The 27341-nt window shown below is 42.4% G+C and overlaps 3 protein-coding genes across 6 annotated transcripts in view; 2 read left to right on the plus strand and 1 right to left on the minus strand.

Moving 5' to 3' along the window:
• Positions 1-10333, plus strand: part of LOC124046619 (tectonin beta-propeller repeat-containing protein 2-like) — a 34951-nt gene extending 24618 nt beyond the window's left edge. For all 3 annotated transcript variants that reach the window (XM_046367218.1, XM_046367216.1, XM_046367217.1), the window contains 4 exons: positions 1567-1715; positions 4690-4831; positions 5015-5164; positions 8648-10333. In XM_046367218.1, the coding sequence (XP_046223174.1) occupies positions 1567-1715; positions 4690-4831; positions 5015-5164; positions 8648-8799 (593 nt within the window). In that variant the 3' untranslated portion in view covers positions 8800-10333. The remainder of the gene's footprint in view (positions 1-1566; positions 1716-4689; positions 4832-5014; positions 5165-8647) is intronic.
• LOC124046621 (ankyrin repeat domain-containing protein 9-like) lies at positions 10328-12468 on the minus strand. The gene has a single exon (XM_046367221.1). It carries the CDS (start codon positions 11877-11879, stop codon positions 11013-11015), a length of 867 nt encoding a protein of 288 aa, XP_046223177.1. The 5' UTR covers positions 11880-12468; the 3' UTR covers positions 10328-11012.
• LOC124046620 (REST corepressor 1-like) lies at positions 12285-27217 on the plus strand. 2 transcript variants are annotated; one of them, XM_046367219.1, is made up of 12 exons: positions 12285-15059; positions 15159-15218; positions 15867-15947; positions 21325-21539; positions 21750-21877; positions 22023-22101; positions 22190-22243; positions 22360-22566; positions 22783-22860; positions 25214-25271; positions 25466-25704; positions 25953-27217. In XM_046367219.1, exons 1-12 carry the CDS (start codon positions 14903-14905, stop codon positions 25992-25994), a joined length of 1398 nt encoding a protein of 465 aa, XP_046223175.1. In that variant the 5' UTR covers positions 12285-14902; the 3' UTR covers positions 25995-27217. The 2 variants fall into 2 exon arrangements, with proteins under 2 accessions (XP_046223175.1, XP_046223176.1); XM_046367220.1 differs by having other exon boundaries at positions 12288-15059; positions 21750-21868.
• The last annotated feature ends 124 nt before the right edge of the window (positions 27218-27341 follow it).

Below are 27341 nucleotides of genomic sequence, written 5' to 3' on the forward strand. Positions count from 1 at the left end.
GAAAGGCTGGTCATGGCTCACATCAACACCATTATCCCAGAAACCCTAGACCCACTCAATTTGTATACGGCACCAACAGATCTACAGAAGATGCACTCCCTATTGCACTCCACACTGCCCTTTCCCACCTGGACATAAAGAACACCTACGTGAGAATGCTATTCATTGACTACAGCTCAGCGTTCAACACCGTAGTACCCTCAGCTCATCAATAAGCTAAGGACCCTGGGACTAAACACCTCCCTCTACAAATAGATCCTAGACTTCCTGGTGGTAAGGGTAGGTAACACATCCGCCACACTGATCCTCAACACGGGGGGCCCTCAGGGGTGCGTGCTAAGTCCCCTCCTGTACTCCCTGTTCACTCATGGCTGCATGGCCAGGCACGACTCCAACACCATCATTAAGTTTGCCGATGACACAACAGTGGTAGGTGATACAGTGATGAGACAGCCTATAGGGAGGATGTCAGAGACCTGACTGTGGTGCCAGGACAACAACCTCTCCCTCAATGTGATCAAGACAAAGGAGATGCATGTGGACTTCAGGAAAAGGACGACCGAGCACGCCCCCATTCTCATCGACAAGGGCTGTAGTGGAGCAGATTGAGAGCTTCAAGTTCCTTGATGTCCACATCACTCCCATTTCAGATAACTCTTTCAAGTGTTTGCATCATCAACATGCCTCCTCCTGTTCTAAGCGATGTGTTGAGATTAAAAGGACTGCCCAACAGATGTCATCAATATGATTGTATATCATAGAGGAGCATCAAGGTTAGTATGACAATTTAATAAACCAGTTAAATTAGTCAACTTCCTTCCCCAGAGGTGTCTGTGAGGACATCCAGACGTGTTGACCTCTTCTCTGTGTTGCCTGCCTATGTTCATATTCTCTTTGCAACATCACATGCCCTATTAAGTTTGCGAAAGGTAAATCATATCACGCTTCTCCACTGGCTGTTTTATGCAAATGTGAGCTATTGAAAATTATTGGTAAGAGAGAAACCCGGTTTGTGAGTTTATTTACAGAGGAAAAATAGACCAAGGAACGAGTTTCAGCAGTTATTCTGCTTGGCTGTGCTCTAAGAATGGTCCAGTGACAGGTCTTGACCTATGCATTTGTCACATACATTTCAAGGCCTGCAATGGCAGCGCAATGTACTTCATTCACTGAATGTTTAAAGACGTAGCCTGGTCATTGTTTGTTTAGAGGTCGCTCATCCCAATAGTCAGATTCTGTAATCTGTGCGAGATTACTGTGACATAATAGTGTTTTGTCACATGGGTTTAGTGTGCTGTGTTGTGCTTCAATAAGCAATAGCCATGGCTGTGGTTGCTGTGTTAGGCTGCTTACTAAACAATAGTAATAGAGACTTGTACAAACACTCTATATTACTCCCAGTTAAAATTAGCCTATTATCAAAGCCGGTTACAACATTATGTAAAATATCTCTGCTATTATTAGATGTCTGAACCAATGTTTTTGCACAGTAGTGCCTTCTTCAGCTTCTTGGAAGTCTTTCTTCATGACATTGAAGAACTGACTTTGGTTTGCTTTGTCTTGCAGATCAGGTAAGGCTGGTCAGCGTATCGTGTGGCAGTCAGAACGTGTGGGCGTGTGATGGCTATGGGATGGTCTATTTCCGCGTTGGGACACAACCCCTCAACCCCAGCATGATGCTTCCTGCCTGGATCTGTATTGAACCACCAGAGCAGGTAAAGCCAATCTAACCACAGTGCATAGTTTATATGGGTCTTTCTATGAACTAGGGCACCAGTGAGCATTTATTTGATTGGACAACTGTTTGGAGCTTTTACAAAGTCATTAATAAATAAATCAAATGTATGTGAATGCATTAAGATATAAAGGAGGAACATGCATATATTCAATATAATTCATAAATTGAATTAGAACATGTTTAAACCCTTTCTCATGCTTAGTCTTCACAGATATGGCAAAAATCACGTAACATAAAACACTACCTTTCTTTCCTTACATTTCTGATATTTTTTGTTATATAGTAAGCTCTTAACAATCGAATTACACTTTCACCCTGATCCTGTGAAATTCCTGGATATTTCGGTCTTTTTTTTTGTATGGAGATCTCGGAAGTGTACTGTAACCTGGTATCATTTCGTATCTCTATGTTATGGTGTGAAAACAGTTTATGGGCACACATATCCAAAATGATGTATGTGATTGCAAAATCCAATGCTTCAAACAGAAAGAGTAACTTTAATATGATTAATACAGCAAAAATTGATACTGTAATTAACAGAGTTCTTCAGTAATTACATAATAGTTATTTGATGCACGTTTGCTATCTCACTGTTTAGTTACATGGGGACATTATCATGCAACATCAGCTGATTCAGGAAAGGATTTTCTGAATGACAGTCAAGTGGTAAAGAGCTTGTGTGATACTGCATGTGATTTAACAACTGCCAAGGTGCGGGAATTAATGTTTATTTCAAGGATTGACAGAACATTTTTGTGTCTATGTTGTTATGGTGGTCAATATAATTAGCCTAATTCTTGGACAACATTTAATCAAGATACCTGAGTTAAGATTACGGTCCATGTACATTTTGATCTCTTGTTTTCGATAGTTAAATGGAGCAATCGGGAATGTGAAAACGGCTATTTATTCGTTTTTGAATGGAAATCAAAATAAAAATGTATATTTTTTGCTTATAAACCTCAAAAACAACTTGCTATTTTGATGTTCAAATCTGGTTGGAGTTTAATGTAGAATGCCTGGTCAAGTGCACAGCCAACACTTTATGTCCTTTCAAAGTAGGTCACCCTTCTACCTTCTGTGTATCAATTCATTCATTGATTAATAGCTGCCCATACCGTGCCACAATGGCAAGATAAAGTAAGATTTCTCCGTTCCTGCATACGATTTAGTGTGTATTGACTTATTAATGAACTGATGTTACTGTAAATGGTTAGCGTACTGATATATCCTAGCTAACCATTGATTATCTTATTAAATGATGCTATGGGGCCAAAACAACAGTATCTGTTGCTAGACTAGAGATATGCCCCTAGCTATAGTTAGTCTTTGGTTGCACATCTAACTAGCTGGAATGAAGCAAGGGTGTAAATATATCCTATCACTGTTTAAAGCTGGTCTCCAGCTACCCAGACCTGTCTGATCAGCCTGGTAGGGTGCTGTGCATGTGTCCAGCTTACACCTGTGCAAATCTGTATGCATAATAATGGAATTAAACATCCAACCAATGCCTCAGGAGTTGTGCTGTAGATCCACCATACACGCAGAGGGTTGTGTGGGGTTCTGTCCAGAAACAACCCCTAGCCCCAGAGAATTGACAGGTGTAAGCTATACCATCAAAATTCCACCAAGCCTATCGAAGGGTAAGTGGAGCTCTCACTATGTCACCACCCATCAATCCCTCAGATCTCCACAAGTGTCTAGACTCTGGGCAGTAGGGGCTATGGGTTGTTTCTGGACAGGCCATGGGTGTTATGGTAGCTCAGTCAGTCTGGCACTGTCAAAAAAATGTAATAACTGTCAAATACTTGAGAGAGTGTGAGAGGTGAGTGATGCAACATTTATTTTTATTTTTTATTTTTTATTGAACATTTATTTAACTGGGCAAGTCAGTTAAGAATAAATTATTATTTACAATGACGACCTACTCGTGCCAAACCCGGATGATGCTGGGCCAATTGTGCACCGCCCTATGGGACTCCCAATCACGGCCGGTTGTGATACAGCCTGGAATCGAACCAGGGTCTGTAGTGATGCCTCTAGCTCTGAGATGCAGTGCATTAGACCACTGTGCCACTCATGTTAGAGAGTGATGGGTGAGGGATGTGTCCTCTGTTCCTCACCTTCCTCTCAAAGCACATTGGGGTAGAGGAAGGAAGGTTCTTCCTCTTAGGCTTCAATGCACTTTCAAGGAGAGACAAGAAGTGGAGGGGATAAGGATAGAGGAAGCAAGAATGCGATGTCTAGTTTTCACACACTTCTTGAAGAGTTTACTAATTATAATGATTTAATTATTGGTTATTATTATTGTCAATTATGTTGTTTACAGAACCCACTGTATTATATTATTACATTGACTATTAGAAAATAGAGATGCTGTTGATCTTTTTCATTCTAATGGAAGGTTAAGCATGGCTATAAATGATAGAAGTTCACTAAAGCACAAAAAGACCTGGCTACTAGGCATGACAAAAAAACATGCAGTATCAATGTTAGATGTGACATTTGAATTACATGTAGATGTTTTGTTGTTGCTAGGAGTTATGGTCTCATTGTGCATTTTATACACTCATATTCCTTTTACATGTGAAGCTGCAAGAAAATCATATTTAAATGTATATCAAACCATTTTGAAGTGTTGACCCTGATGTCACAAATTGGCCCCTTTTTATTTATAGAAAGACCAATATGATTGCCTAAATTGTACATCTGCCTGCATTTGATTAATACAGTGATGGTTGCTTATGTATTTTATGTTTAAGTCAATCCTCATATCTTCAGACTGTTAAAGAAAATTGTCTTAGCATTTTACTATAGATATTGATGATAAAGTCATTCTGGAGACATACCAGACAAAAATATTTGACCCTCACACTGAGTTTATAGTTCAGCCCATGATATCTCCTGTTGTGCTGTGTTGTTGACACCGTCATGGTTTTCTGCTCCATCAGCCACTAGGAGTGCATTTTATTAGAATCCACACCAGTCCCAACGACAGCATGCTGTGGGCCATGGACAACAGAGGGAATGTACATGTCCGCACTGGAATCACAGACGAGATGCCTATCGGCACAGACTGGGAACACATTCCAGGTGATTGACCTGAAGATTGACCAACTAGTCAGACATCCAACGATAATTAATAACACCTTTGTCCGACTCCAAAGAATATGTCATCTACATATTCATAAGTGGAAGATCAGACACCCATTCATAAAACCTTTGTCCAAAGACTAGATCATAATTTTTCCTTTCATTTATCCAAATTATTCCCAGGCTTGCAAGCCAGTCAGCTGGTGCTGAGTGTGAAGACTGTTTGGGTGCGCTGCCCCAACGGGGAGGTGGCGAGGCGCTATGGTATCACTGACAAGAACCCAGCAGGGGACTACTGGAAGAAGATACCAGGCCTGCTCAACTGGCTGACAGGTGAGTGATGAGGGAGGGAGGGAGAGAGAGGTGAGTGATGAGGGAGAGAGAGGTGAGTGATGAGGGAGAGAGAGGTGAGTGATGAGGGAGAGAGAGGTGAGTGATGAGGGAGAGAGAGGTGAGTGATGAGGGAGAGAGAGGTGAGTGATGAGGGAGAGAGAGGTGAGTGATGAGGGAGAGAGAGGTGAGTGATGAGGGAGAGAGAGGTGAGTGATGAGGGAGAGAGAGGTGAGTGATGAGGCTGAGTGAGTAATGAGTCACCACCATCCATAGCATGACTAGACCCAGCCTCTGCTACACCACCATCCATGACTTGACTAGACCCAGCCTTATCTACACCACCATCCATAACTTGACTAGACCCAGCCTCTGCTACACCACCATCCATAGCATGACTAGACCCAGCATCTGCTACACCACCATCCATAACTTGACTAGACCCAGCCTTATCTACACCACCATCCATAACTTGACTAGACCCAGCCTTATCTACACCACCATCCATAGCATGACTAGACCCAGCCTCATCTACACCACCATCTCTAGACTGATTAGACCCAGCCTTATCTACACCACCATCCATAACTTGACTAGACCCAGCCTAATCTACACCACCATCCATAACTTGACTAGACCCAGCCTCTGCTACACCACCATCCATAGCATGACTAGACCCAGCATCTGCTACACCACCATCCATAACTTGACTAGACCCAGCCTTATCTACACCACCATCCATAACTTGACTAGACCCAGCCTTATCTACACCACCATCCATAGCATGACTAGACCCAGCCTCATCTACACCACCATCTCTAGACTGATTAGACCCAGCCTTATCTACACCACCATCCATAACTTGACTAGACCCAGCCTTATCTACACCACCATCCATAACTTGACTAGACCCAGCCTTATCTACACCACCATCCATAACTTGACTAGACCCAGCCTTATCTACACCACCATCCATAACTTGACTAGACCCAGCCTTATCTACACCACCATCCATAACTTGACTAGACCCAGCCTCTGCTACACCACCATCCATAGCATGACTAGACCCAGCATCTGCTACACCACCATCCATAACTTGACTAGACCCAGCCTTATCTACACCACCATCCATAACTTGACTAGACCCAGCCTTATCTACACCACCATCCATAGCATGACTAGACCCAGCCTCATCTACACCACCATCTCTAGACTGATTAGACCCAGCCTTATCTACACCACCATCCATAACTTGACTAGACCCAGCCTTATCTACACCACCATCCATAACTTGACTAGACCCAGCCTCTGCTACACCACCATCCATAGCATGACTAGACCCAGCATCTGCTACACCACCATCCATAACTTGACTAGACCCAGCCTTATCTACACCACCATCCATAACTTGACTAGACCCAGCCTTATCTACACCACCATCCATAGCATGACTAGACCCAGCCTCATCTACACCACCATCTCTAGACTGATTAGACCCAGCCTTATCTACACCACCATCCATAACTTGACTAGACCCAGCCTTATCTACACCACCATCCATAACTTGACTAGACCCAGCCTTATCTACACCACCATCCATAACTTGACTAGACCCAGCCTTATCTACACCACCATCCATAACTTGACTAGACCCAGCCTTATCTACACCACCATCCATAACTTGACTAGACCCAGCCTTATCTACACCACCATCCATAACTTGACTAGACCCAGCCTTATCTACACCACCATCCATAACTTGACTAGACCCAGCCTTATCTACACCACCATCCATAACTTGACTAGACCCAGCCTTATCTACACCACCATCCATAGCATGACTAGACCCAGCCTCATCTACACCACCATCTCTAGACTGATTAGACCCAGCCTTATCTACACCACCATCCATAGCATGATTAGACCCAGCCTCATCTACACCACCATCTCTAGACTGATTAGACCCAGCCTTATCTACACCACCATCCATAGCATGATTAGACCCAGCCTCATCTACACCACCATCTCTAGACTGATTAGACCCAGCCTTATCTACACCACCATCCATAGCATGATTAGACCCAGCCTCATCTACACCACCATCTCTAGACTGATTAGACCCAGCCTCAGCTACAAAAAAAAGAAGGCGAAATTGGCACCAACACACACCCCTTATGAATATTCCACTAGCAATTAGCCTACCAACCAAATTTTCATGAACACAACCACAGCTTCATTCTAGAAGCGTGAGAGCGAGAGAGAGAGAGCGCGAGAGAGCGCGCCAGAGGTGTGAGAGAGCCAGAGCTGAGTGAGTGAGGGAGAGAGCGCCAGAGGTGAGTGAGTGGGTGAGTGAGAGAGAGCGCGCCAGAGGTGGGTGGGTGAGTGAGAGAGAGCGCGCCAGAGGTGGGTGGGTGGGTGAGTGAGAGAGAGCGCGCCAGAGGTGGGTGGGTGGGTGAGTGAGAGAGAGCGCGCCACAGGTGGGTGGGTGAGTGAGAGCGCGCCAGAGGTGGGTGGGTGGGTGAGGGAGAGAGAGATGGAGAGGGAGCGAGCGCGAGAAACAGAGTGCGAGAGAGCCAGAGCGAGAGAGAGTGAGAGAGAGCACTTCAGAGGTGAGAGAGCCAGAGGTGAGTGAGTGAGGGAGAGCTCGCCAGAGGCGAGTGAGTGAGGGAGAGCTCGCCAGAGGCGAGTGAGTGAGGGAGAGCTCGCCAGAGGCGAGTGAGTGAGGGAGAGCTCGCCAGAGGCGAGTGAGTGAGGGAGAGCTCGCCAGAGGCGAGTGAGTGAGGGAGAGCTCGCCAGAGGCGAGTGAGTGAGGGAGAGCTCGCCAGAGGCGAGTGAGTGAGGGAGAGCTCGCCAGAGGCGAGTGAGTGAGGGAGAGCTCGCCAGAGGCGAGTGAGTGAGGGAGAGCTCGCCAGAGGCGAGTGAGTGAGGGAGAGCTCGCCAGAGGCGAGTGAGTGAGGAGAGCTCGCCAGAGGCGAGTGAGTGAGGAGCTCGCCAGAGGCGAGTGAGTGAGGAGCGCTCGCCAGAGGCGAGTGAGTGAGGAGCGCTCGCCAGAGGCGAGTGAGTGAGGAGCGCTCGCCAGAGGCGAGTGAGTGAGGAGCGCTCGCCAGGCGAGTGAGTGAGGGAGCGCTCGCCAGAGGCGAGTGAGTGAGGGAGCGCTCGCCAGAGGCGAGTGAGTGAGGGAGCGCTCGCCAGAGGCGAGTGAGTGAGGGAGCGCTCGCCAGAGGCGAGGGAGCGCTCGCCAGAGGCGAGGGAGTGAGTGAGGGAGAGCATGCCAGAGGGAGAGCGCGCCAGAGGGGAGGGAGGGAGGGTTAATGAATGGCTTGCTCTTCCATTGTGCACATTTGAGATCTACTACATTGTAGTCACAATACTGATCTACAAGTCATCCCAAATAACTCCTTGTTAGGGGATCAACATTTGAAAATTGTGTGCCTCTGCTTCGCCTTGCTCAAACTGATCACCTCCAACATGCTGATTGTCCCACAGTGACACCCATGGACGAGCTGTGGGCTGTGAGTGTGTCTGGAGGTCTGAGGCACCGGCTCACCGAGACCCTGGTGCACAACACCATCAATTCCCATGTCAACACAGGCTCCCTGAGAGGAGAGGACCTGGAGGAGGAGTGGGAGGTCATCTAAAGAAGACTGAAATTGTGTTATATTCCCTATATAGTGCACTACATTTGACTAGGGACCATAGTGCATAGGGCTCTGGTCATGTCGTGGACTATGAAGGGAATAGGGTACTATTTCTCACGTTTCTCCCCAACTGAAACAACCACTCTTTATTAATATTCACTTTCACTACTGAAATGGGCTGCATTGCATTTATTGGTGGGCACTTTACCTACTGTATGTCTTTTTTAATGTTATCATCCTATGTACATAATAGATTCTAAGGCAACTGCTAGGTGCTTATGAATCAGTACGGATTGCACAATGGCTCTGTGGACAGACAGGATGGGATAAATGGTGTTACCAAGGGAACGGGGTGTCTCGCAGACCACCTCATGCTGTGTACAACCAGTGTTTACTTTTAACCTAACCCAACCAATCCCTATTGAATTTAATTTAAGGAATGAATTGTTATATTAGTTTAAAAAAAGTAATTATTGGTGACATATTAGGAAGGCAATATTCTTCTTCATTTTAGTTAGTTTGCACTTTAATTGAAGTGGGAAGGTAACTGCACTCCCAGTACACAGCACTAGTCAAGACTTGCTACCCTGAGACCATACACAGCATTAGTCTAGACTTTATACCCTAAGACAGTCTGTCGTTTTCTTAGAAAACATCCTCTCCCAAAGGAACTTACTGTAGCTCTTGTATTGTTTTTTACATATCGATTTATTCCGATGAATATTGTACGTACCACAACACACTTAGAACCTTCCAATAGGGTATCTTCAATTAAATATTTAGATCTGTCATAACTCTAGTCCAGTTGAACCACTATCACAGGAGTTATATAGGGCCATGGTCTTTGAATTATGTTTTCATGTTGTTTTAAAGGAAACTACGATGGTAGTATGAAGGAGATCCATTTAATTTTTTTACTGTTTATAATAACACAGATGGAACGTGACTGTAAGTACTTGAATGGAGAAATGTATCATGTTAGTCACAGTGCAAGGGTACCACATAAGTGTAGGTGCTTACTGTGCACATATTGATTGATGCTTCCTTCTTTACTGTGGAATACTGTGCTCACTAAGGAAGGGATATTCGCAGGAGTTTGTTCTGGGAGATTTATAACACGTGTATTTTGTATAACTACCAGAAAGGGAAACGAACCAAATAATTTATTCTGTCTTAATACAGCTACTGAATAATTAAGGGAATCATGCATTTAATGGTATCATATTGTTGCTTCTGAATACTGTACTCTAGTGCTATTTAATCCTTAGGGGTTTGCCAGTTCAATTCAGATTGACAAAGTCCGGGCCAGAAGTAGTGCACAATATAGATGAATAGGGTGCCATTTGAGATGTAAAATCAGATTTAATGACAATGTTTTACACTAGACAGGAAAACCCAAAGATCGAGTTGAAGTATCACCTCTGTGAGTGTCTATATGGGATACACAGCACTGCAAGTCCACTGAATCCTGTTGTATGAATCCATGCCTCTCCTCAGTATGAATGAACTTCCTTAATAAAGGTGTTTACAGAGACTCTGCCTGATGGTGCTGTATGACCACCATAAATATAGCAGTGTTTCTCAACTCCATAGAACTGCACATTTTTACTCTAGCCCATCACTAACACAGTGCTGATCTGAAACAAAATTGTGGGGGCCTAGGACAAGACTGGAGCTGAGAATGTTTTCCTTCTGACCATGAGCAGTGCAATCATCAGCAGAGAAAACAACCATGAATGTGTGCAAAAAGCACATTCAAACCATTGTGCCATGTTATGGGTGATACCATGCTGTGAAACGTTCATAGTTTTGGACCTAGTCTATTGTTTCTGTAGGTCTGTAACACAACACTTCTCAGTTGCCTGTGTAGTTTCTATAGTAATAACGTTCTCTGCCATGCTTTACTCCACAACCGCCAGATAATGGCCAAGTATATTTACATTTAACATTTACATTTAAGTCATTTAGCAGACGCTCTTATCCAGATATTCTGGTTGAAAGAAAACTGCAACAGGTTCTCTTGTGTACACAACTCTTATTTACATTGCAACATTATTCAAGTCCAGATGTGTATTCTATAGTGCATTGTTTTTAAACATCAAAATGAAATAACCTTTTGAGTTGTTGTTCCTATTTACAAAGCTGCATACTGCATTTTATTCACGCTATTAAATCGTTCACACCATAGCCAAAAATAAACCTGTCGAGTAGTTTCATCTGGTATACTGGTGTAGCCTGAAGTCCAGTGGTTTCAGAAAGTCTGGCAGAGAGTCCAACTGTTTAACAGGTTTAGACTGGGTCATCGTATGCATAGCCTGAACAAAGAGAGAGGGAGGAGATAGTTCTAAAAGCCACTGGAACGCCTGCTCTCCAATAAGACTCTGCCACAGCCCTGGATTCTTCTGCAACTGTCCCTTCATTTGAAAATTGAATTTTGGCATGAAGAGAATGAGGTAACCAAGGCAGACGTGCTTGCTACGCATGTCAGGCTCGCCCTGACGTATCTGATTTAGGAGACAGTCCAAGGGGCTGTTCCCATCTCGGTCTGTGACATAAGGACATGCACCGTGTCCTAGTAACAGAATCAAACACTCAGGGCGCACCAGTTCGCACGCCAGATGCAATGCGTATTTGCCTCCTTGCATGTGAAAACATCCACGGGTGTTCAAGTAGCTCTGGCGCTCACTATCAGAGAAGTCTTTTAGGGAGTCCATGACCATTTTCAGGATAGTAATACGATTATAGCGAACAGCTACTGTGAGATGCGGTGTTGCTGATGCTTGGCAGCAGCAGAAGCTTTGACTGGGCATCTCCAGTACACCAACAGAGTATCTGTTGAGGAGGAATTTGGCGTATTGTTGATGGTCGTGAACAAGTGCATACAGAAAAGCCTCGGGTGGAGTAAAAGAGCATGCCCGCCCTTCTTCCCAATGAAACACTTCCATAGTCCGCATGTCCTCGAGCACCCATACTGGTAACACGTCCCGCACTGCTTGGTAGAAGGCAAAGGAGGTTCTTTGGCACTGTTTCTCTGATTTATAATCGCCCCGGCTGTCAAACACACCTAGATCGTAAGGCATTGCTACTGTGTTCGGCAGATTCCTTTAATTTCTGAATATACCTTTTTTTGCAAGGTATAGCCTAGCACCTCTGTGCCAGCTCTGTTTAACATCAACACAGGATGTCAGATGTGATTTAGAAGAAAACAGTTATAAATATATAAAATAATCAATAGCTGAATTTAGGGAACTTGCATAACACACGGCAAAAAGTTTTTCAAATCAAAATGAAAGCCTATAGCAAACGGCTCTTCTGTCTCGCTGCTCTTGGAGTCTGTGTTCAGTATGTTTCGGCTGTTATTGACTTGCTTCAAACCTTCTTCAGACTCCATCCGCACTTTATATACTCTTGCTGGTGGCAATAGGCAATAGTGGAACTCCTTCACGACTGCCCTCGTTGGTCGCTGACTGCGTCAACAAATATCCCCATTGGCTGTTTGATGACGACTCCAAGGTGAGATTAAATGTGACGTCCTAAATTCCAAGTGCCGTTAATTTTAAAGTATGTGTTTAGTGCGCCATGGAGCGATTTGTTTGGGCAACGCGCTATCGCCCCCCTATCGAATGTCCCCAGTGCATACAGAACCGTCCGGTTGTGGTTCAGGAGTGCATTATGTAATTGAGCGTCTGGTGCAACGCGCCACCTCGGGTTTCATAATTTCAAGGAATTTACATTTGGTTTAGATCGTGTTGTGTCGTCGGGATTAGGTTACACCTATCGACTGTAGACCTATTAAACAAGATATACCACATCAATAACATGGACTACAGGTCTCGACATGCAACAATATAGGTATTTGAAAGTGTTTTTTAAACGATGACATTCAAATTAACCTCAAATTGTGTAACAGCTTGTAGGTTCGTGCAAAAGTCAAATGTATGTGTTATATAAAGTATTAGTTTTAGTAGCTTCAGTTTAGGACAGACAATTATAGGCGTATTTTCGATAGTCCACCACGCCATCTGCCTGGTGAATACGTGTAATTACATGTCATAAATAACCTTGAATTGACAAAGTAGCATATGATCATCTTCACCTTCATCACCCATTTAAATACATTTGAAAACATACAGCTTACAATATGTCCACACATCATGGTATGATCAAATCTGACCTGTTGACATTATTTATTATGAGTCATGCAGAAGTGTAAATGCAATTTAAAATGGGTTATGAAGTGGGAAATCAGTGTAAAATTGGTTCTGAATCAGCTAATTAAAATGTGTAGTGAAATAAAACATATATTATTATAGTATCCTTTCTGTTACTGGCCCAATGCTGTAGCCACTATGCTACCTTTAGCCCATACTGGTGTGGAGTTGTATGGGCTTCAACTGTTCTCCATGTTCTACTTGAGCATGGTTTTGAGTAATAGCAAACAGGCACAGTGATGTTCCATAGTCATAAACCCCAACCCTACTAACATGACATTATGGCATGGGTAATCTGTGTAGCCTATGTAATGAGAAATTGAAGATCACTAAAGATAATATTTAGATTTACTGTATAGATGTGAGCATGACTGCTGCAGCTAGATAGGGCTGGGCTATACTGTATAAAATAGGCCACGTTAAAGTTCAGAAGAAGCATGATGAATGAGTTTTTGATTAAATTAATGTTAAGTGGAGAATGAAATACATCACAATCTGTTATCACCACATCTGTGTGGGAATAACAATGGAAAAAGCATAAGAGCAGAGGAAAAAAACACATGTATCTTATTCATGTATCTGCACAGATACAGTGCCTTCCAGAAGTACTTGGCCAGTGAAGTAAAAAAAAAAAGAAGAGAAATTAATATCAGGTAAAAAAATAGCCTATAGAAAGTATTTCCTATACCTATCGGAGGACCCCCATTTAGCAAGATATGAGTCTAGCTCAAGCAGGCTATTGAGCTCCCCAAATATTGTTTGACTTCCCTGGCGAGATATTTTTGGAGGTCATAGTTTGCAACTGCATTGCCACATTGCTATGAATACATGCACATACTATTTTAGAGTACCCTTTTCAAGGAGACCAGAAGTAGCTTGATTGTGACAATGTGAATGCAAGACATTGCTCCTTTATAGGGCTTCTGAGGATGGGGACCAGGGGCTCATGACAGATTGAGGTTAATGAGCTAATATAGGTTTAATTTGGTCTCTGGCATATAAACAAAAACGAAAATAAATGCAGTCCTTTAAAATAAAATAAAAGGACTGAAATTCATATGATTTGATTAATTTATTCACTGTTTTCAGTGAGATTATTTTAAATAGCCTTGGATTTTTATTAATGCCATAAATTGGCTGTATTTGCAGAACTAATTTAGTTTAGTTGCGTAAATTCCCAATTAAATAATCACTTAATCAATCGTAGCCTCTAGTTTCCAGGTAAGAAGAGAATTGGTCCTCATCATTAGTTTGAGCGGTCTCTCTTCAGGGCAACGCTTGAAAAATTCGGAGTTCCATTTGATGCAGTCGTGCACTTTATCACGACCCCGTGGAGTGTGAACTAGCAACCGACCTACCTGGCAAGATTCTCGACACCTCTTAGTAACGACTATAATGGACAAAAGTAGCCAGCTCACTAGTCAAAGTCTATAGAATATAGTCGACAAATGCTGGTGTTAAAGCCACGTAGCTATGCTAATGTATTTCAAAAATCAAGCTTGCTAGTTGCAACCGCAACTTTTATCCAAGTAGTAGCAAGCTAGCAGTGAAGCACCCCTCGCTAACTTGGGTATTTCTTGCTAGCTAGCTTTCTGGGTGGTTGGTTAATATTCAAGAGAGCCACACAACAGCTTTTTGGTCACCCGTCATATTTTTTGGAGCAAGCTAACTATATGAACTAATTTAATAATAAAGCAGTCTTTAGCTGATTAGTTGACCAATTTAACCAGTTGGACATCATAGTTTCGTCCAGCTAGCCAGCAGCTTAGCTAGCCAACTCGCTAACGTTACTTTGTTCGCTAGCTAGCAAACTAGCAAGGTGCTGCTGACGATAGCCAGACAGTAGCTAGCCGAAATTCAAAGAGTTCAGTTGCTCTTTCTCCATTTAAAAAATGCCTGCAATGATGGAAAAGAGTGGCTCAGACATGTCTGGGAAAAGAAGGGGTAGGAATGCAGTGAATAATCCAAACAAAAGTTTTTCTACAAATGGAAATGGCAACAATTCATGGGAAGAAGGAAGTTCGGGCTGTTCCAGTGATGATGAGCATGGTAGGTCAACACGACAGTGGTAGCCTCGGTCACACTAAACTACTTCATACAATTGTACACTAATTCAAAATGTTAATCCTGTGTTTATTTAATGTTCAGGTATTGGTGGTATGAGAGTTGGGACTCAGTATCAAGCTCTTGTGCCAGACTATGATCCAGGTGAGTCATTTTACCGTTAAGACAGTCGTAAAGCTAGAACACGTTACCAGACGTGATAGCCTCGAACAATTCCTGGCTGTAGATTCCACGAACCTTTACTAACCTATTCCACGAATCTTGACTAAACTGGCTTGTTAATGCTAATCTTGATTCTTCTGACATTCCAACTCCTGTACATGGCTACATTTTGTTTAATGTTTGAATGGATTTAACAACACAACTCAAATCACTGATGTTAAAATATATCCAATATATTTCAGCATTTTTAGCTGCTGAATTAAAACATTTTTGAGATGAGATGGCTAATTTAAAAAGTGTATTTTACACCAGTCATAACTAGGCCCTAATTGTTGGGTGAGCGACCATTATTATTTATTGAGAGAGAGAAATATTGTTTAGATATGATTGCAACCCATCAAAGAATGAAGCATTATGAAATTGATTGTAGCTGCTTTTACTTTGATTGTAAGTCCTGACTGCTCACGGTCCATATTTGTTTTAAATTGTATAAATTATCTCTCTGTGAGATAATTGATTGGCTTGTGATGCCAATTTCACCAGTTTAATTTTTTTAAAGATAAAGGCAGAGTAGTTTAAGAGTAATGAAGTCACTGGTAATCATTTAATCCCATTATTCCCCTATGTCAGAGATTGCCAAAGTGGCCGAGGAGAGGGACAACTTGGGCATGCGGGTGTGGATCCCCAGTCGGAACCTGGCCGAAGCTAAATGTAAGGAACATTCAAGCCATATTCTCATTATATACTAAATGTAAAATAGTTGCTTTTACAAATCTGAAGTTTTACCTGAAGCAAAATATTAACTTAATGATTTAACTACAATAATAGCAGAAATGGGTAGATGAGTGTTATTCCAGTCTTGTTTCTCTTTCTGTCTCTCTCTCTGTGTGTGTGCCCTTGACTTTTTCCACATTTTGGATTTGGCTTTTTCAGCCACACTCATTTCTGACAGGCATTTAAAATTTAGCACACAGCCATGCAATCTCTGGCAGCAGAATGGCCTTACTGAATAGCTCAGTGACTTAATTTGGCACTGTCATAGGATGCCACCTTTCCAACAAGTCAGTTCCTCAAATTTCTGCCCTGCTAGAGATGCCCCGGTCAACTGTAAGTGCTGTTAAGTGGAAACGTCTAGGACTTACAACTGCTCAGCCGCAAAGTGGTAGGCCACACACAGAATGGGACAGCCTTTCCTGTTTCACCATGACAATGCCCCTGTGCACAATCCGAGGACCATAAAGAAATGGTTTGTTGAGATGGGTGTGGAAGAACTTGACTGACTTGCACAGAGCCCTGACCTTAACCCCATCGGACACCTTTGGGATGAATTGGAATGCCGACTGCGAGCCTGGCCTAATCGCCCGACCTCACTAATGCTCTTGTGGCTGAATGGATGCAAATCCAGCAACAATGTTCCAAAATCTAGTGGAAAGCCTTCCCAGAAGAGTGGAGTCTGCAAAGGGGGGACCAACTCCACATTAATGCCCATGATTTTGCAATGAGATGTTAAATGAGCCGGTGTCCACATACCTTTGGTCATGTAGTGTATGTTAAGCTTAAATAAGTTCAGGATGCAAAATTTGGTTAAGAAGCCACAGTTACATGGACTGTGTGCAATACATAGTGTTTAACATGATTCTTGATTGACTACCTATTATATGTACCACACACATACAATTATCTGTAAGGGCCCTCAGTCGAGCAGTGAGTTTCGAACACAGATTCAACCATCTTTGCTGGCCATTGCAGAACACCTGCAGGAAATCACGCAGAGAACGAGCCGTATGGCTGGTGGCATTTTCATGCTGGAGGGTCATGTCACGATGAGCCTGCAGGAAGGGTACCACATGAGGGAGGAGGATGTCTTCCCTGTAACGCACAGAGTTGAGATTGCCTGCAATGACAACAAGCTCAGTCCGATGATGCTGTGACACATGGCCCCAGACCATAACGGATCCTCCACCCCCAAATCGATCCCGCTCCAGAGTACAGGCCTTGGTGTAACGCTAATTCCTTCGACGATAAACGGGAATCTGACCATCACCCCTGGTGAGACAAAATCGTGACTCGTGAGTGAAGAGCACTTTTTGCCAGTCCTGTCTGGTCCAGTGACGGTGGGTTTGTGCCCATAGGTGACGTTGTTGACGGTGATGTCTGGTGAGGACCTGCCTTACAACAGGCCTACAAGCCCTCAGTCCAGCCTCTCTGAGCCTATTGTGGACAGTCTGAGCACTGATGGAGGGATTGTGCTTTCCTGGTGTAACTCGGGGCAGTTGTTGTTGCCATCCTGTACCTGTCCAGCAGGTGTGATGTTCGGATGTACCGATGCTGTGCAGGTGTTACACGTGGTCTGCCACTGTGAGGACGATCAGCTGTCTGTGCTGTCTCCCCATAATCACAAAGTGAAAACAAGTTTTTAGAAATGTTTGCAAAGTTATAAAAAAACAAATACCTTTTTATATAAGTATTCAGACCCTTTTGCTATGTGACTTGAAATTGAGTAGGTGCATCCTGTTTCCATTGATCATCCTTGAGATGTTTCTACAACATGATTGGAGTCCACCTGATGTAAATTCAATTGTTTGTACATGATTGGGAAAGACACCTGTTTATATAAGGTCCCACGGTTGACAGTGCATGTCAACACAAAAAGAACAAGCCATGAGGTCAAAGGAATTGTCTGTAGAGCACTGAGCCTTGATTGTGTCGAGGCAAAGATCTGGGGAAGGGTGCCAAAAAATGTCTGCAACATTGGTCTCCAAGAACACAGTGCCCTCCATAATTCTTAAATGGAAGAAGTTTGTAAGCTCCAGATTTCCTCTGTGGAGATGGGAGAACCTTCCAGAAGGACAACCATCTCTGCAGCACTCCACCAATCAGACCTTTATGGTAGAGTGGCCAGACTGAATCCACTCCTCAGTAAAAGGCTCATGACAGCCTGTTTGGAGTTTGTCAAAAGGCACCTAAAGTACTCTGACCATGAGAAACAAGATTGAACTCTTTGGCCTGAATGCCAAGTGTCATGACTGGAAGAAACCTGGCACCGTCCCTACGGTGATGCATGGTGGTGGCAGCATCATGCTGCGTGAATGTTTTTCAGTTGCAGGGACTTGACTTGTCAGGATTGACGGAACGATGAACAGCGCAAAGTACAGAGAGATCGTTGATGAAAACCTGCTCAGGACCTCAGACTAGGGTGAAGGTTCACCTTCCAGCTGGACAACAACCCTAAGCATACAGCCAAGAAAATGCTTCAGGACAACTCTGAATGTCCTTGAGTGGCCAAGCCACAGCCTGGACTTGATCCCGATCAAACATCTCTGGAAAGACCTGAAAATAGCTGTGCAGCGACTCTCCCTATCCAACCTGGCAGAGCATGAGAGGATCTGCAGAGAAGAATGGGTGACACTCCCCAAATACAGGTGTGCCAAGCTTGTAGCTTCATACCCAAAAATACTTGTCAGTAATCGCTGCCAGAGCTGCTTCAACAAAGTACTGAGCAAAAATTCTGAATACGTATGTAAATGTGATATTTATTTGATACATTTGCTAACATTTCTAAACCTGTTTTTGCTTTGTCAATTATGGGGTATTGTTTGTAGATTGATGGGGGAGGGGAACAATTTTTAATAAATTTTAAACTTTCTGAATGCACTGTATTCCCCGTGGGGACGACGTCGTTGATGCACTTATTAATGAAGCCGGTAACTGATGTGGTTAACAATGCTATCGGTAAAGTCCCGGAACATATTCCAGTCTGTGCTAGCGAAACAGTCCTGTAGCTTTTAGCACCAGCTTCATTGGACCACTTCTCTATTTTAGTTTTTGCTTGTAAGCAGCAATCAGGAGGATAGTTATGGTCAGATTTTCAAATGGAGGGAGAGCTTTGTGCACGTGTCTGTGTGTGGAATAAAGGTGAACTCAATTTCTTTTTGCCTGTAGTTGCACAGGTGGCATGCTGATAGAACTTAGATAAAACGTATTTCAATTCTCCTGCATTAACCAGCTACTAGGAGCGCCACATGCGTGAGCATTTTTTTGTGTGTATGGCCCTTTACAGCTTGTTGAGTGCAGTCTTAGTGCCAGCATCGGTTTGTGGTGGTAAAAAGACAGAAACTCTCTTGGTGAATCTTATAGTCTACAGCTTATCATAAGGGGCAGCAGGGTAGCCTAGTGGTTAGAGCGTTGGACTAGTAACCGGAAGGTTGCAAGTTCAAATCCCCGAGCTGACAACGTACAAATCTGTCCTGAACAGGCAGTTAACCCACTGTTCTTAGGCCGTCATCGAAAATAAGAATTGGTTCTTAACTTACTTGCCTAGTTAAATAAAGGTAAAAATAAAATACGGTATTCTAACTCAGGTGAGTAGAACCTCAAGACTACCCTAGTATTAGGTTGCGCACCAGCTGTTTACAAAGAGACACTCCCTCCCCTGAGCATTCCCAAAACTGCCGGTCGGTCCTGCTAGATTAAAAAAAATATCCACATCCTTGTTCAACCATGACTCTTGGAAAAATAGGTTATTACAGTTTTTTTTAGATCATGTTGATAGGATCATCTCTAACGGAGCCTGTCCAGTTTATTCTCCAGTGATAGAACAGAGGGTAGGCGGTTTATCCACTCGCAGATGTAGTCCCTTCAGGTATCCCGCACGTCTGTCTCTATAGTGCCGCCACCGCCTCCTTCTCAGAGGGAGTCTGGGATTTGGGTCTTGTATAATCAATATGTTCTCCACCTCTGACTCATTTGAAGTAGAAGTCCTCACCCAAATCGAGGTTAGTGATAGCTGTTCTGATGTCCAGAAGCTCTTTTCAGTCATGGGAAATGATGGTGGAAACATGAAACCAACCCCAATTTTAATTTTTTTTTTTTTTTATCCACAGTTTTTAAAAAATATGCAAAATAGCACAATTGATCAGGAGCTTTCTAACTCTGCATTGTTGGCAAAATAAGCATTTCATGGTAAAGTCTACACCTGTTGTATTTCTCACATGCGCCAAATACATCTTAATTTGATTTTTCATTTTATTTGAGCCCGTAAAACGGCTGCCAAAAAACCCACATTTGAATATCCCTTTGAGCTTGGTGAAGTTATTAATTACATATTGGATGGTGTACTGCATCAATATACTCAATCACTACAAAGATACAGGCATCCTTCTGAACTGTTGCTAGAGAAGAAGAAATACGCTCAGGGATTTTACTATGAGGCCAATGGTGACTTTAAAACAGATAGGAAACTTGAGGATGGAGCAACAACATTGTAGTTACTCCACAATACTAACCTAATTGAAAGAGTAAAAAGAACTGTGCCTGTAAATGAGAAAGTATTACGAAACATGCATCCTGTTTGCAATAAGGTACTAAAGTAATACTGCAAAAAATGTCCTGAATACAAAGTGTTCAGGGGCAAATCCAATATTACATGTTACTGAGTACCACTCTCCATATTTCCAAGCATAGCTGTGGCTGCATCATTTTATGGGTATGCTTGTTACCCCCAAAATAAATAAATGGAATGGAACTAAGCACAGGCAAAATTCTAGAGGAAAGCATGGTTCAGTCTGCTTTCCACCAGACACTAGGAAATGCATGAACCTTTTTAGCAGGACAGTAACCTGAAACACAAGGCCAAATCTTTAATGGAGTTGCTTACCAAGAAGACAGTTACTCTTCCTGAATGGCTGAGTTAGATTTTCAAGTAGATTTTAAGTCAAAACTCTATGGCAAGCTTGAATTTAAAAAAAAAATAATAATACTAATAATGTGCAAATGTTGCACATTCCAGGTGTGGAAAGCTTTTAGAAACTTACCCAGAAAGACTCACAGCTAGAATCGCTGCTTCCACAAAGTATTGACTCTGTGTGAATACTTTTATTTAAATTAGATTTCTGTATTTGCAATAATGTATAAAACATGTTTTAACTTTGTCATTAGAGGGTGTTGTGTGTAGACGGGTGAGAAAATAAATGCATGTCATCCCTTTTTAATTCAGGCTGTAACAAAACGCAATGTGGAATAAGTCAATGGGGTATAGTATATACTTATTGAAGGCACTAAATACCATTTTTATTTTTTTTTTTTACAGTGGATGAATACATTGCAATTACCAAAGAGAAGCATGGGTACAACATGGAGCAGGCACTGGGGATGCTTTTCTGGCACAAGCACAACATTGAGAAGTCTCTGGCAGATTTGCCCAACTTCACACCTTTCCCAGATGAGTGGTCAGTGGAGGACAAGGTCCTGTTTGAACAGGGTTTTAGCTTCCACGGAAAAACTTTCCACCGTATACAGCAGATGGTGAGAGACTAAACATTTTTTTTATTTTTATTTTTTTTAAAAATCTGTTTAAAACCAAATACTTCATTGACAAACATTGTAACACATAGTTGACCATGGCACATGAGACACTAAATACTAATTTGGGGTGCCCATTGTGTGATGTCTCTAAACAACAAATCATGTAGAAAAAAAATGTTTTCCTTGATTGATAAAGTCTTCTTGTGCTAGTTGCCTGACAAGTCCATTGCCAGCTTAGTTAGATTTTACTACTCTTGGAAGAAGACACGGAGCAAAACCAGTGTCATGGATCGCCATGCACGCAAGCAGAAGAGGGGACGAGAAGAGAGGTATGAAAAGTGTGTGCTTTTGTTTAAAATGCATGAACCACATTCTCTCTTCCTTTTAAAAACTTAAATTGGTTAGAAAAACATATTGTAATCTTGGAAAGTGAGGCCAAGAATACATTTTTCTATGTATAAATATTTTGCTTTGTCTTTTTAGTGAGAATGAGGCTGAGGAGACCAATGGTAACACTCCAAGGGATGTAGTGTACGAACCAAATAAGGACGAGAAGAAAGAGGTGGGTCTGTTCAGAGGCTCTTGTAACTTAATATACAAAATAGATGCTGTTTTATTGAACCAACTAACATGTAGATTTTCTGTTTCAGCTGGGTGCTGCACCTGAGAAACAGGAGATAAAACCAGTACCAGTGGTACAGAGGGTAGCTTCTAAATATTTTCATTACCATTTGAATAGAAACATACATAATTCATGTTAAATTCTCCCTCGTTTTGATACTTTGGCCATTTTAACCCAAATGTATTCCTTTACGTCTAGCCGAATACTAGTATGGCAGAGAAACTGACCCAAGTCAAGAAAGAACCCCAGGGTCCTCCAGGGAAGAACCAGCATCGTGCTAAAAAGAAGCCTCCTAAAGGAATGCACCTGAGCCAGGGAGACGTAGCTGCTATGTCCACCAGCCCCCCTGCTGCAGTCGGTGTGCTGAGGCAAATCGACATGGAGCTGGTTGCCATCAAACGGCAGGTTAGTGTTATTCTTAACATCAATACATTAATCTTCTCTGTGCTAGGATTTTCTTCTCTGAGAGTAAGTTTTGCGTCAATCATGTATCGATCTTAATGGGAGATTTGTGTGAAAATTAAGAACAGGACCTAAAGTATCTTCAGTATTGTCCTGTGTCCGGGTGAGAGATGAGTTAACCTAGAAATGTTTCCTGAATGAGTTCTATCCCTTTTCTAGATCCAGAGCATCAAACAGAATAACAGTGCTCTGAAGGACAAGCTTGACATAGGAGTGGACCACTTCAGAGTACCTGAGGTAAAGCTATTGCTTACCTAGAGTTCTGACCATCTAATTTGGTCTCTTTCTCCATAGAATGAATGTTACTCTTGTGGCTTGTAACCAGCGGTTGGAACAAAAATGATTTTCCAATCGTTCCGTTCTGAACAGAAACATTTTTTGTTTTGCTGAAGTTCTGAACAGACTTGAACTAAAAATCAATATCTATAGTTCCTTTTTAAACATTTGGCTCCATATTTTACATTTTTTCACTAATCAGTGTGGATAGAGCAGCTTACTATGAGCGACTGAAATTTTGCGAGTAGGGAAAGAGCGAGAGATGAAGATGGCTTGATGCCCTGGGCATCTTGTTATGACATACATTATCTGAATTAAGATCCACAGAATTATACCTATGGAGGAGCGGTTTCTATGAACAAGCTTGAATGTCTTTGAACTTCTGAGATTTGCCTTAACATTGTACCAGAGCTAGCTAACAAGCTTGTGAATGCAGAGTGGCACCAGAATTTTAATTAAAAACACGCCTTACCATTTTGTAGTTAAAAAGACGTGAACTGAAGAAAAATAAACGCAACATTTTACTGAGTTACAGTTCATGTAATGACTGGGAATAAAGATAAACATCTGTCACAGATACCCTAAAATAAGTGCTGGGGCGTGAATCAGACAACCAGTCAGTATCGGTTGTGACCTCCATTTGCCTCATGTAGTACGACATATCTCTTTCGCATAGAGTTGATTAGGCTGTTGATTGTGGCCTGTGGAATGTTATCCCACTCTTCAATGGCTGTGCGAAGTTGCTGGATTGTGGCGGAAACTGGAACATACTGTCGTACACATTGATCCAGAGCATCGCCAACATGCTCAATGGATGACACGTCTGAGTATGCAGGCCATGGAAGAACTGGGACATTTTCAGCTTCCAGGAATTGTGTACAGATCCTTGTGACATGTAGCTGTGCGTTATCATGCTGAAACATGAGGTGACGGCGGTGGCTGAATGGCACGACAATGGGCCTCAAACTCTTCCCAGTATCTCTGAGCATTCAAATTGCCATTGATAAAATGCAATTGTGTTTGTCCGTAGATTATGTCTGCCCATACTATAACCCTACCGCCACCACGGGGAACTCTGTTCACGGAGTTGACATCAGCAAACCGCTCGCCCACACAATGCCATACACGCTGTCTGCCACCTGCCCGGTTCAGTTGAAACCGGTATTCATCTGTGAAGAGCACACCTCTCCAGCATGCCAGTGGCAATCGAAGGTGAGATTTGCCCAATGAAGTCGGTTAGGACGCCAAACTGCAGTCAGGTCAAGTCCCTGGTGAGGATGAGGAGCACACAGATCTTCCCTGAGATGGTTTCTGACAGTTTGTGCAGAAATACTTCAATGTGCAAACCCACCGTTTCATGAGATATCCGGGTGGCTGGTCTCAGTTTATCCTGCAGGTGAAGAAGCTGGATGTGGAGGTTTTGGGCTGGCGTGGTGACACATGGTTGTGAGGCCCGTTGAACGTACTGCCAAATTCTCTTAAACAACGTTAAAGGTGGGTTATGGTAGAGAAATGAACATTTAAATTATCTGGCAACAGCTCTGGTGGACATTTCTGCAGTCAGCATGCCAATTGCACGCTCAAACTTGAGACATCTGGGGCATTGTGTTGTGACAAATCTGCACATTTTAGTGGCCTTTTATTGTCCCCAACACAAGATTCACCTGTGTAATGATCATGCTTTAATCAGCTTCTTGATATGCCATAGCTGTCAGGTGGATGGATTATTTTGGCAAAGGAGAAATGCTCACAAACAGTGATGTAAACAAATGTGTTCACACAATTTGAAAGAAATAAGCTTTTTGTGCATATGGAATATTTCTGGGATCTTTTATTTCAGCTCATGAAACATATTTCCTTACACTTTACATGTTGAATTTTTGTTCAGTATAAATAGTATCCTTAACTAGCATTGAAAAAGTTAATCCATACTTCTATAGTAAAAAATCTCTCCCTAATTTCTGAATACGCTCAAACACACTGGCAAAGATTTTCAGGTGGCATGCAGACACTGAAATACATTTGAGTGAGGACTTTGCATAGTTGCTTTGTTGCAGATTGTTTGTGGGACTGAAAACAAATGCCCAGAACGTAAAAGAACGTTACTAACTAGTTCCCATGCTTTTAAAAAGCGGTTATAGTCCGGAACAGTATAGATCACTTTCGTTCCCGGTTCTGTTCCTAGTATTTTTTGTTTTTTGCGGTTTTCTGTTCTTTTCCCTGAACTGGTTCCAACCCCTGCTTGTAACTCATTATGACCTGTGGTGTATGTCATGTTTGTGTGCCAGTGATAACATGACCATTCATGTCTCAGGTGACCCAGAAGTTCAACACTCGCTGGACAACAGAGGAGCAACTGCTTGCTGTACAAGGTAATTGATTGCAACAGATGTATAGGGATTAGAGAAAGGGAGGAGGTAGAAAGAAAATGTAACCAACTGAAATGGGGCTCATGTGAAAAGTCATTGTATAAAGAATTCCATCTTAAGTTGTTTTGCTGGGGGGGCATGGCACATAATCTACATTTGTATAAAATGTTTGTTCCCTCCATTGTAACATCTTCCAGCCATAAGAAAATATGGGCGGGACTTCCAGGCTATCTCGGACGTGATTGGCAACAAGTCAGTGGTGCAGGTGAAGAACTTCTTTGTTAACTACCGCCGACGCTTCAACCTGGATGAGGTGCTGCAGGAATGGGAGGCTGAGCACGGGATGGAGGGAGCAGCCAAGGGAGGAGAGGATGAGAAAATGGACATATCTTCTACTGGAGCCACCACCCCTGTGGTGCCAGAGGATCAAAAAGAGGTCTGTGACTGACCAATTTAATTGCATTCAATTATGGATAAAAAAAAAAAATGAAGGATTTAATTGGCTAAACTCAGTTATCAATCTCTGTATGAAATGAGACAATTTGCACTGTGCCCTACTATTTTAGTGGTCCCCTTTTTTATTTGCACCAGTATAGTAATTCAGAGGGATGTACAAAGAACTCCAGTCTTTAATTTTAGTTTAATTTGCCAGATGTATTAATTGCAATTACTCCTCCTTTACAGGAATCATCGCCAGTGGCGGCAAAACAACCTCTGGCATCCTGAGTGGTCGGCCATCTTGGATTTTTCTGTTGGCCGAACTCCTCCCTCTGAGATTTTACTTTTGTGCTGAAGAGGCGATGATTAATCTGCACAGGTTACATCCTGTCTGTGTGCTTCTTCAAGAAGGTCATTCCTGTTACCTCTTCCCCAATTCAAGAATGTTTTGCAGCTGCCCACCAATTAACTCAAGCGCCATTCTTCAGCCGGTCTGACAGTCAAAGTAACCAGGATTATCTGACTGCACTTTATCCCATCACTGTTTTTGTCACCTTGGTGAGAAGGAAAACATCTGTATCAAATGTAACTTGTTTTTGTATCTGGCCTCTCTTACCCTGTCACTCAACATTACAGATGATCCCTGTGATCTAGACCACATTACACATTTTTCATTTTATCCTTCTGTAACCCTCTTTACTTTGTAAAGACTGGTTTTGGTTGTGTAGTATTTAATCACAATAGGTCTCATTATGAAATGACCCTGTGGATTACTATCCTGTCATTCTGTGTGCTTGATGAAGATGTCTTTGTACACCAGGCAGACATAAAGAAAAAACACCCCAATGAATACCATCGCAGTGTTGGAGATGGGGTGAGTCAGGCGAGTTGTACCCCGACACAGGGCGTAGAATGAGAGGATGGCATTTCCACAGTAACATTTCATATTGAGACCCAGTGCAAGTTGATACTACACAACCATTTCTATTTGTCTTCTTCCTCCCTAACCTTTTGTCTGTGACCCTAGTGCATATTTATAAATAATGCATTAGTTGTTGTAATTAATGTAAGTAACTTTAAATAGGAGCTGTTAAACATTGTGAGGATGTCCATTTTCAGTTTACTAGTAACCTCAGGACAATCGGGTCAACACAATTTATGTTATGAATTTTTCAGTTGAAAGGACCGTTGAATGAGAAGTTAAGTACATGAATGAGAGAATTTTGATATTTTAATTTATACAGTGAGTTTGAAATGTGTTATTTGTCAGTTCAAACCTGGTCCCTTTCGCAACAACCTGCCTATTCTATTCAACTGTTTTTAATGTACTGATACCATGATTTAGCTTACTGTTTTGAAACTTTTTTTTATATATATTTGAAGAAATTGTGAATGCCTGAGGTGGGGTTTTAATGTGTGTACATTTTATTGCTGTCATTTACCATTGTGTATTCAGTTTGCTCATTAATTAACCATAAATAAATTTGAAGGATTTATAGGGACATTTAAAAGATTCCACTGGATGCTCTTTTGTATTTTCCTGCTATTTGATTTTAGCCTGGTCCCAGACCTGTTTGCTCTTGCCAACTCCATTGCTTATTGTCAGTCACAACATGACATAAACAGGTTGGCACT

This window comes from Oncorhynchus gorbuscha, linkage group LG10 (genome assembly GCF_021184085.1).
Source record: "Oncorhynchus gorbuscha isolate QuinsamMale2020 ecotype Even-year linkage group LG10, OgorEven_v1.0, whole genome shotgun sequence".
Lineage (NCBI taxonomy): Eukaryota > Metazoa > Chordata > Actinopteri > Salmoniformes > Salmonidae > Oncorhynchus > Oncorhynchus gorbuscha.